Source organism: Pistacia vera, unplaced genomic scaffold (assembly GCF_008641045.1).
Source record: "Pistacia vera cultivar Batoury unplaced genomic scaffold, PisVer_v2 Contig21, whole genome shotgun sequence".
Taxonomy (NCBI): domain Eukaryota; kingdom Viridiplantae; phylum Streptophyta; class Magnoliopsida; order Sapindales; family Anacardiaceae; genus Pistacia; species Pistacia vera.
Window position 1 is genome coordinate 900983 of NW_022196013.1, and position 11815 is coordinate 912797.

Genomic DNA, 11815 nt, shown 5'->3' on the forward strand with positions numbered 1-11815 from the left:
AGAACCCTATGAGCACATATGGTGGCCATTCTAGAAACGTCCGTAGCCCCAGTATTATTCTAAAGTAAGGGCACAGATAATACGGTAAGACTATTATAGTGTTGAATGACCCTGTCGAAAGGTAGTGACTGATCTCACTTGTCAAGGTTGTTTGGTGACAACCTGGTGCAACACATGGGTGCTTGCTGTAGGCGATTACACCGCAGCAAGTTCACTGGACTGACCCACCAGAGGATTCCATATGGATGGTAACCCTATTGTCTATGGAACAAATCCTCTAACAAATGGTGGTGTATGTGATCCTTAGACTTGAGATCAGCGGAGTGCCTTGTGCACCGATTGGTGTAGTTTGACACTAGCCTAACATAGTTCTTTTCAGAGCTGTCAATACGGTGGTGATTGGCTGCATCAAGGAGTGTATCAAGACTATAATGGATTGACAAATGATTCATCACTCCCGGGTACGGGAGAAAGTTATCTCACGGCGTAATTCAACATATGGCAATGACACTAAAACTGTGGCCATAGTAGGATTGAGTTGTTGCTCTATCCAGTTTATAATACGGGTCATTGGTCTAGAAATTGAATACATAATATCAAGAGTAACCGAAGGTTGACACTATTTATATGCCTTCGTCTCGTCGAGATAACGTATGATGAAAGGATCGAATTGCACGATAACCATATCGTTGACAGGTAGCTACTTTGCTGAATCCGAATCTATCGGGTGGCCATGATGCCTTGCTAGGGGCCAATCTTGGTCTGTGTATTAGTGAGACGATTAATTGGTGTTAATCGCNATGAGAAAAGTCCAAAATGTATGATATGTTTTATGAACTTGTTATGTCAAAGAATGAAGGTCATGTTTTGTAGGTAGGTAAAGTCCTAAGTAATTTACTTGTATAATGAACCTTAATAGTTTATAAATGGCCATATTCCTTACTGAGCGATTAGCGCTCACCCCACGAAATGTTTTAAAATGTTTTGCAGGTACGGATTAAGGCATGAAGCTGGGAGAGGATTCCAAGGGACGCTATGAGCATGAGGGGATGCTTTAATGATGACTATTGAATGGTTTTGCTAATATTTAGTGTAGTAATTATGTTCATATTTCATAATGTAGTAATTATGTCCATGTTCTATAATGGAGTAAATATGTTGTATTAATAAAGGAAATCAAATTGCTAGTAAATTTTATAAAAGTGTGTATGTTTTAGTAAGTATTACTATGGATTTCATAATTTACTCCAAGAAAGAAAACTATATTTTTTTTTTTTTAAATTTACAATGAACTTATTATAATTAAGAAAAAAAAAATTAAACACATATATCTATATATATGTTTTAAACTACAAGTTTATCCTTTAAATAGGATTTTAAAATAAACTTCTTTCCTAGGCGTGCGTTTTCTAGGTTCTCAATGGCCAAGGGATACTTAGGAAATACCCGGCTAGGGAAGGGTTTTACAGGGGCCTTCCTAGAACCATCTTCAAAGACACCCATTCCACTCCTGGCGTTTTTGATGACCTTGTGATCAGGTGAGATGTTGTTCTTTCAATGAGAGACTTATTGACTTGCTCGTTGTTGTTGTGAAGACTTTGCTGCGGAGTATCCTCACTCTCTTTGTTTTCTTTGCACGGAGTCTTCCTTGTGTCTCATTGTATGTGTTTTTTTGGAGCCAAATCTAAGGGATGGTCTTGAGGTTGGTGTTTTGTTGTTGATTTCTTAACTAGATTCTTTCTCTTGGGTCTAATCTCCCATGTTAGTTTAGATAGGATCCCAAGAGAATTGTGTAGCGTCAAGCTTAGGCATTTGTTTATTTTTTGCACCCTACGCGGGGGATGTCCCAATGTAGGTTGGCCACCTTTTTGTAGGCCTTTGTAAATCCTTCTTCCTTTTTAATACAATTTACTTATTTAGCAATAATAATAATAATAATAATAATAATAATACATTAAACAATTTTCTGTTAATTTAAGGATAGGAATCTGGAATTTATGAAACATGGGTGGGAACTTGGAGATTCGCGAAACCTTGGGTGGGAACATGTCTTTTACTCTTTCATTATCACCCATGCCTCTGACCTCAAAGGGTTTATCAGTTTGAAACAAACCTTAGAGGGTATAACGTAATTATCCCTTTCTTTTTGGAAGACTAGTATTATTAAATACCAATAATATTAGGATGAGGTTTCAAGGATATCTTTTGAGATTACTGATATTATTGAATACAAAAGTATAAAAGTAACAATTGCGATGAAAATGTAATATTGTAAATAGTTTAGTAGAATAAATTATGGTATATTTGTCATACTTTTTAATCCTTGTATGACTAACCCTCTCACTTTATCTTTCTTAGAAAATTATTTCATCTCTCATAGAGTATAACTTTAAAGTATTCTACTTTATTTGCGAAACATTTTTCTATAATCATATAATTAGAATTTTTTTTTTGATGTTAAAAAAAAAAAAAAAGAGTAAAATTTATTATGTCCTCTAAATTTGGTGCATGATTTGTTTTCTGTTAATAAAAACTTCTTGTATTATTAATGTTTGATTGCTTTTTCAAAACAAAAAATATATAATAGTATATTGTTTTAAAAAAAATTCAGACCTCCAATATAAATTATTTGTTTTTCCCTTAATTATCAAACTATTTATAAATAAAAAAATCATTGCAGTTATATTAATATATCGTGAAATTTTATAATATTATTAATTTTTAAATAACTATTTAAATATTTTCACGTAGCGAAAAAGAAAATACTTAAAATTATTAAAGGAATCCCAAGGTTTAACCCCCTCAAGTATTAGTACTAAGTACTAACTGAGAACCCCTTCTCGTCAGTAATCTTTCGTTGGTTTAACAGAATGAGGGTGAAGACCTTAATACCCTCATTCTGTCATGCCTAACAGCTTCCCAAACTAACCATCATTTCAATCTTTTTTCTCACAAAAACTAACTTCCAATGTTCATCAAACTTTTCTAATCCAAACTATCTTCATCTACTTTCTTGTACTTTCCCACACACCAAACAAAGTTTGTCATCAAATATTGACCCAAATTTGATATTAAAATTTCATCCGTACTTTCATCAAATCCCTCACCCAAAACCAAATTCTTTCTTTTTCTTTTACCAACAAATAAATCATCAAATATAAAACAGAATATATTTAACTTAAAATTAAAAAAAAATAAAGAAGCTCAATAGTCGGCACTGGGCAGGCAACTCTTGGTGGCCAAATCTGGTTGTTGAGAGCTAACCATCGCTTGTACCTTTTTCTTCATGTTGTGAGAAGAGGAAGGAGGAGAAGAAAAGGGGATGAGAAAGGGAGATAAGGAGAGAACGAGGAGAATATAGGGATGGTAAAATTTCCCGTGGGGACGGCCCCTCTGACCCCCGCGGCCCTCGTCCTGTTCAGTCGGAGATTAAGTGCAAAAATTGGGGATGGGGATGATTTTTCATCCCTGCATTGATTTAAGGCCGGAGATGGGGATTTTTTCTAATCCAAAACCCGGCGCAAGATTTAAAAATTAAATAAATAAAATATATTTTTTTTAAAATTGCAAAGCAAAATAAATAATTTTCTATTTTAATATCATTTATAGAATATGTATTTTATTGAGTAATGTTACAGTCATCGGGAGTAATACACCGAATAACGTGGCTCAATCTTGACTATCGATTAATATTAAGTTATAATTAATCGACGATCAAGATTGCGTCACGTCATTCGGTGCACAGATTCAGTGTACTACTCCCGATGTCTATTATTTTCCGTATTTTATATAATCTACCTATTATAGTTAAGGAATACATTTTTGGATATTACATATAATAATTAAGATATAATCATATTAAGTTTTGAGGAAATACTTTTTTAGATTTGAGGACTTTTGAAAAGTAAATAAATAGTCTTTGATATTGGTTTTTTTTTTTCTTAATTCAAAACTTAATTGAATATATAATCTTTCGTAAGAGATAATCATTCTCTTCGTATTACATTAATTTTCTATAGCTTCGTAAGAGATAATCATTCTCTTCGTATTACATTAATTTTCTATAGCTTGCATGTTAAAGAAAAAGAAAAAGAAAAGTATGTGGTTAGTACTAAGATCACTAATGTTTCCTTTCTATAAATTCTTTTAATAATTGTTTTACTAATTGCTGATTTATTATTATTATTTTTCAATTAGTACAAGTGACAATGTGGCACAATAAAGTTTATAGTTAAATTAAAAAGAATTAAAATTTCCAAACATTCAATCATTGAAATTTAATTCTTTTAAATTTTGGATCAAGTCCAGGTGAGAATTGAGAACAAGGATTACTTTTTCTTTACTGGGAACCCTCGGCCTAATCCCCACTTAATAAGAGTCGGGATCAGGCTAGGAACGGGGTTTGTCTATCTTTTTTGAGGATAGGGGCAAGGATGGGGTTGAGAATCCCTTGCCGGTTGCTATCCCTAGGAGGAGGAGAAAAGAGAAATTTTAATATTTATAACATTTAATTACTTCTTAACCCTTATTTATGTAAAAACTAATAAAAAAGGACTACTGGTAGGGTGTTCTTAGTTAATACTGATATTTGAGGGGGTTAATGATATATTTAAATCTGGAGGACTCAAAAATAATTATCCGTTGTTTATAACTTTGAAAACTTAGACACCAGTGTAGATACGATAGTATACAATTTCCCTTCATTCCCAGGCAAAGAGTGTAACTAAAGTTATAGTAGCATTAGCATAAAACCTTTTAACAAAAATAAATTATCAAACCACATGCAATCAAATGATTTTAACATCTTATTATTACAATCATCTTCTACATCGCACACCACATATACTGTTCTATTAAAAAATTAAACCCTAATAATTAACAATAATGGAAATTTAGATTATTAGTAGGACCCTTAACTGGGCATAATACTTGCCTTTGATTTTGTAATGAAATTGTTATTTTTTTAATTGCCATGATGAACGGAGCGTATTCAGATTTAAGAGTACATACTTTTACCATACGATTTGCTTCTATATAAACCACTCTTCACCCTCTGTAAACTCATAAAAGAACATTTTCATATTTTAATGCAGTGATATTCCTGTAGAGGAAGAAGAAATGTCTCCGAAACTTGCCCTTTTGTTGGTTACTTTGTCACTTCATCACTATGCTCATATCACCACAGCTTCTGACCCAGATCCCATTCAAGATTTCTGCATACCAAACCCTGAATTTGGTGTAACAAAATTAGCTCATCTCACTATTCTCCCATGCAAAAATTCCTCTGAAGCGACCACGGATGACTTCGTATTTTCTGGCTTAAAGTCGGCTGGAAACTTCTCTGAATCTGGCCTTGCAACCATTCCTGTCAACCCAATAGTTTTTCCAGGGCTCAACACACTAGGCATGTCATTTGTGCGAGCTGATCTTAAAGCTGGTGCTGTGAATCCCCCACATTTTCATCCGAGAGCTACTGAAATCTCGTATGTGGTGCAAGGAAGTGTTTATTCAGGCTTTGTTGATTCCAGCAATCGAGTTTTTGCAAGAGTGATTGAGCAAGGAGAGGTCATGGTGTTCCCTCGAGGTCTAGTGCACTTCCAGATGAACGTTGGTGACAAGCCTGCAACAGTATTTGGAAGTTTTAATGGCCAAAATCCGGGAAGTCAGAAAATCCCATCTGCCATTTTTGGGTCTGGGATCCAAGCAGAGCTACTGGAGAAGGCTTTTGGCTTGACTCCGAAGCAGATCGGAACAATGAAGAGAAAATTTGATCCAAAACGGTGAGATGAAGAGGAAGCAGAGCTGCAGAAGGTCATTATGTTTTGTTGCTTGAATATTAAGATTAAGGTGTGAGTTTTAGATTCTATGAAGGTGGAATATCAATATGTATGAAATCAATCAGTTTATTCAGTTATTATAATTTAATGTCTTCAAAATACCTTGAAAGTGCTGAAATTAAGTGAATAAACATAGTTCAATCTCAGAGACGTTGCACCCAAAGGCCAAAATATTAGAAGAAAAGGAAAATTAGTGCCAGTAACTGCAGTTAAAAATATGGTCATTGACACTAACTTGAAGAAAATTACGTGGGTTTGATGATGATATTAGCGACAACACAAAAGGGTGCGGCCAGGTGTGCCTTTACTTTAATTTAAAGGCAAGTGGCAAACCCACAATAATCATGACCAAGGGCATGCTTTGTTTGCCCTGTCTTTCTCACTCCGTTTGCACCAAATCTAGGGCGAATAACAACGAAATTTCAATGGTTTATCTATTTCAATTGGTGGTTAAATTTTGAAGGAAGCCAAAAATAATTATATTTACTATTACCAAATCAATAACTCTTCAAATTTGATGCATTAAAATAGCTGAATAGCTGAAAAGTATATAATTTCTTAACTTTGTGTAGTAAATAGGCCAAAAGTCATTTGGATCCAACAGTTCAAAAGAAATCAAATAAACTTTTCAAAATTTTAACCTTCAAGTCACATCTGCTTTCTTACAAACAATAACCAATTACAAAAACATAAATTCCAAGTACAAAATTTATCGTACATATCAAAACAAGGAACTAAGCCTTTGAATCTCCAACTTCAAGCAAGAGAAACTGCATAGATAAGCATACCTGAGTTAGGCTATTTATCTCCAGTTAAAAGTGTCTTTATTATGATGTTGGACATTCCATCAGCATGTGGAAACAAGTGCCCAGCACCCAGCAGCTCGTGGTAGTGTACCCAAGGGAGTCGCTGGGCAATATAGCATTGCAGTGTGACAGGTACCATACGATCTTCATCTCCATGCCACAAGTGTACAGAACCTTCACCATTTGGGAATGGATTTTCTAAGTCCATAGGGTCAAAATCCCAGGTTCCAAATCCAAAGTTGATGTCATGATGAAGGGACACATACTCTCCTTGCTGTCTTACTTGTGTCTGATGAAACCACAAATAGAACATAACTACAAAGCTATTCATATTACTCAAATCGCCGGATACTACTGAATAATAATTCAGGTATAAAAATAAAAATAAAATAAATAAATAAATCTACTAACTCATATGAGAAAGAAAGATTTGCCTCAGTATTATCTTTTAAAAAGAGAAAGAAAGATTTGCCTCAGTATTATCTTTTAAAAAGAGAAAGTGTTTAATAGTTTCCATAAAGAAGTTGAACTGAATCATGCTTTGTAAGATTAACTTTAATAGTTCTAGTTTCTTAATTGTAGCTATGGTATTATCTTCCACATCAAATAAGAACAATAAGGCATTAATATTCAGTAGAGAGAGATAAATACCGCATAATCCTTTCTCGCAGAAAGCTTAGGCAGAATTTCAATGTCTTGAGGTGAAAGAATTTCAGTACTGTGAGATATAACAGAAGAAGCAGGGAAAAACTTTTGAGTGTTCCACCAGTAAGTAAGCCAGGGAGCGTAATGAGCAACACGAAGTGTCCATTGGTCTTGGGGTAGCTGTTGGTAGTAGGCTTCTTTAGATAAGTTTCCAGGAAAACCAGGCCACCAATAGTTAATAACTGGAGCTAATAGCACAGCCCCTGCTAACCTGTGACATTACAAATATTACTCACATGAGAAAAGATGGGAAAAGAAATGACAAACACAACACATACGGGCTTTTATTCATATTCTCTTTCTTGCATCCATAAATATAGCTCAACTAAAAAATACCTGTGAGGAATGTACTTCAGGCAGCTCCAAACTACCTCTCCACCCATGGAAAATCCAATCACATAAAATTTAGATCCTAGCCCCAGTTGATCAGCGAGCTCCTCTATATCCCAAGCCATACTTTTGACTGTTTGCTTTAAATTAGGATCACTTTCTCCATAGCCTGGTCTGTCAAAGGACACCATATAGATCCCAAAATCTTCAATGATTTCCTGGAAGAGCCCACCACAAAGTCAATTGATACTGGCTTTTAGCATTTCAAAAATTGAGGCTTAAGATATAAATGCAAAAATAAGTAACCCATAAAAACGTACCGGGTATAGAGTCTTGGCAACAACAGCATCATGTCGACAAGAATCAAATCCATGAATATACACAAACTTATGCGTGGCTTTATCTTTTTGGACACCATGCTCTTGGTATGCCAAATATCTTCCATCTCTAAGTTTTATTCTAGGTGCTGTTACAGAAGGGCCGTCAGGAGATCCAATTGCCTTGGGAGGAGGAGGTTGAATTGCCTGATAAGCCCATGCCAAAATCCCAACGAAGAAGACCAATAGTGTTGTCTTAAAAATCCCTAAATTGGGAGAAAAACCTTTAGCAATTATATACTAGTGCTTAGAGGCAATAAGCACTAAAGAACTTGTCAGCTTAAAGTTTGGGGCATTGATTTTCTTTTTATAGGAAAAAGAAAAGTATATGCTACTATAAAAAGAAAGTGTAAATAGCAATGCCAGAAAGTTAAATAAGATAACAGCTCCAAAACATATAGAGGGGTTTCGGCTATGAGGTGTAAGAAATTAATTTTATCTATGAAATGTACACAACCAAAGTCTACCAAAAGTTGTTTTTATTTCATTACACTATTAGTACTTGCTTTTACTATTAATTGGACTCTTCACTACACATACAAACATAAATCTACTTAAAATATGCAAAAAGGAAAATGCACTATGGTTCCAATCGTTGCAATATACTAGGCATTGTAAGGATTGAGCAAGTTTTTTATAGCACAGACGAATCAACCAATACATCAATGAGAGGAATATGATTCAATCTCAAGCTTTGGAATGATTTAGAGAGTTTTGGCATGAATGGGCTCAAACCAAGACTCCAAAATGATGGAGCTTAAATCTACCCTTTGCAATCTGTGGCAGGATTCAAGATTAAACCCACATGCACTCTAAAATACATGGCATCATCCAGCAGGTAATTACTGAAAATGATTGATTTAAACACAAGCTACATCTCAATCCACTTAATTTCTTGCATTTGATTGGTTAAAGTACATCACCAAGGCCTCTCATTGGTGGAAAGACCACTTCCTCCACACTATAGGCACTACCTTGTTCATCACTCAAAAGCAACTATCGGCTCATTTAACACTCATAAAAAAATTTAAAAAAAAAAAAAAGAAAGAATTCCTTTCTACTTTCTCTAAGTAAAAATTTCAGTTCTAACTGGCATATTTCCATACATATATAGCAGAACTAAAAAACAAGTAATTTGTTTCATCATCTTTCTGAATTTAACAAGGATCACTCCCTCGCATATACTACACTTGTCAAACACACTTTCGTCCAAATAATGGCATCAAGCTACATTCTTTCCGAGTTCCCTATTATTTTCCAGTGCTCATACATAATCCCTCTCCAATATTATGACATTATTCTTATACATGGCATCTCTTTCAGCTCAACCAAAGAACCTTTCGACTCAGAAGGTAAAGTTGATTATTTTAGAACCGATTCAAGAAATTGCATACACTTATTAGTTAAAGCAATGTACATGCTTCCCCCAACATGGTTTTTCTATTACATTAAGTTAAGATGAAAATCCTAATGGTAGCCCCATGGCAAACAGTACATCTTTGTATACACTATCCCAGAGCTTATAAACCATAACTGAATCAACGGCCCATCAATCAGCTTGAACAAATAAATGCATTGTTTGTTTAATTCACAGCAAACTACTGGCATGACTTCAAATTAAGGCAACTGGCTCGAAACCTAAGATTAAAATCAAAATCAGAAAGCATTTATTTCCATCAAAATGATTTTGATTCCACAAAAATCTTGGAAAATGTTGAAATAAACATGAATATAGATCAAACTGAATAAGAGAAAAGAAGATTCTACCTGAAGGAAGCTTAAAAGAAGAGCTTTGCTTAGCTCGTCTGGTATGAGCTCGGGCTGATGCTGCCGATATCTTCCTGTTGACCCCTGCTGCCATTTCCCGAAATGCCCTTCTATTGCAACTCAAGATCTGTTTGTCTTCGTGCATCGATTTGTGATTTGTGAAGGTAAAAGACGACCTTTTAAGTCTGGTCTGTCACTCTGGCATTTGCTCAGCCTTTCCCGTCGATTAACTCTTAATTTATTATAAATCTAAATTACTATAAAGCCCTTTTTTGCATTAAAATCGTGGACAACAATCCGTTTCAAGGGAATGAATTTGTAATAATACTAATTAAATTAATTTGTATTTAAAGTCTTTGGTTTTTTGCCTAAATGGATGTTTTAATTTCACTTTTGTTTTGAAAATTTTTTATTAAATATTTTAGATTTAAAAAGAAAAAAAGTTTTATATACTCTTGGGCAAAGGATATTGCATTAAGATAACTAATTTTAGTTTACGTTAGATATTTATTTTACAGTAATGTTAGATTTACCGACTCAACCGACCTAATTATCCAAATCTCAAAATTCGACTCAATTCACATAATTCAGTATGTCAAAGTCGATAGTTGGGTCGATTAGTCTAACATTACTATTTATTTTATGGGTTTCCAAAACAAGTCACCATCATTTTAGCGCTTGTTCGTTTACGTTTTTTACTCTCCATTTTCATTTGGTTGTTGTTCGTTTCCGTTTTACGTGAAATGAGAGAAAAACCTTCGGAAGTAAGACAATGTGGGGCCTTTATCTAATATAATGGATTAAATTTTTAAATAAATAATCATTTATTCTCTTTTTTCTTTTCTCTTTAAAACATTTTTTTTTTTATATTTTAAGTCATATTTTTAAACACAAAACTGAATATGAAATTCAATAATTGACATATTTAAAACAAGTTGTTCCAACAACAAAATAAGTGGTCTTTTTAAAGTGATTTTTAGATAAAATAATTAAACATGTTTTCATTTTTCACATTTTCTAATCATTTTCAATATTCTAAAAAAAAAAACATAAAACAAAAACACAAAATTCACAAATGAAAGACAAAATTCAAATACTCTAGACTTGGAGAATACCCTTTTTATGATATCCAAGAGTTTCATTAAAAGTTACCTTTGTTTTGGCAAAACAATTCTTAAGGGGTGTGTTCTTTTGTGAATTTTGTGTATAAATTTTCTACATTTTTGAAATATTTAAAATAATTAAAAAGGCAAAAAATAAAAAAGCGTTCAACATGTTTTACTGAAAATTATATTTTAAAATGTGAAAAATAAAAATATGTTTGTTTGAAAGTGCAAAAAAATAAAAACAAAATAAAAGATACGAAATTCATCACTTCCACAATTGATAAAACCCTTCAAATTATTACTTATTTTGTTCTTCCCGGAGAGCTTGTCTCAAATATATCCATAGTTAGGTTTTCATTGGAAATTTTATATTATAAATTTTGATTTGAAATGAAAGTTTTTTGTTTTAAAAGAGACAAAGAAAAATATAAAAAAAGAACATATTTTTTATTTAAATATTTATTTTATATATAAAATTTGAGACCCACGGTCTCTCTTTTCATTCCTTTTCTCTTGTTTTCACGGCTAAAATCTATAGAGATCATAAATGAACAGATTTTTTGGATTTTTTTTTTCATTTTTGCAGAAAAAGAAAACGAAAATGATATTTTAAATATTGGAATAAATACTTAAACTCTTTATCACGTCAATTATCAAGTTTTTAAGTATTTTTAGAATTAATCCCAAAGTTAAATTCTTTCTATATTATTTTATTCTTGTATTTCAATAAAACAATAATTTTATGCCTTTAATTATCTTTTAAAATGATATTTTTTATATAGGTTTTTTATTTATTTATTTGTTTTATCTCAATCCCTTTGAGGTTCAATAAATTAAAAAAGTTCTCTAAAGATTTTAGAAATAATATGAACTTTCTTCTTCTTGTC

The 11815-nt window shown here is 33.0% G+C and overlaps 2 protein-coding genes across 2 annotated transcripts; one reads left to right on the plus strand and one right to left on the minus strand.

Annotated features, from left to right (window-relative positions):
* Positions 1 to 5037: 5037 nt before the first annotated feature.
* LOC116129264 (germin-like protein subfamily 3 member 2) lies at positions 5038 to 5795 on the plus strand. The gene has a single exon (XM_031415010.1). It carries the CDS (start codon positions 5119 to 5121, stop codon positions 5782 to 5784), a length of 666 nt encoding a protein of 221 aa, XP_031270870.1. The 5' UTR covers positions 5038 to 5118; the 3' UTR covers positions 5785 to 5795.
* Positions 5796 to 6427: 632 nt separating this feature from the next.
* On the minus strand, positions 6428 to 10031 carry LOC116129218. The gene is made up of 5 exons (XM_031414961.1): positions 9823 to 10031; positions 7999 to 8261; positions 7685 to 7896; positions 7295 to 7559; positions 6428 to 6932 (listed from the first exon to the last, which is right to left on the minus strand). The coding sequence occupies exons 1-5, from the start codon at positions 9965 to 9967 to the stop codon at positions 6636 to 6638; spliced, it is 1182 nt and encodes a 393-aa protein (XP_031270821.1). The 5' UTR covers positions 9968 to 10031; the 3' UTR covers positions 6428 to 6635.
* Between the last annotated feature and the right edge of the window lie 1784 nt (positions 10032 to 11815).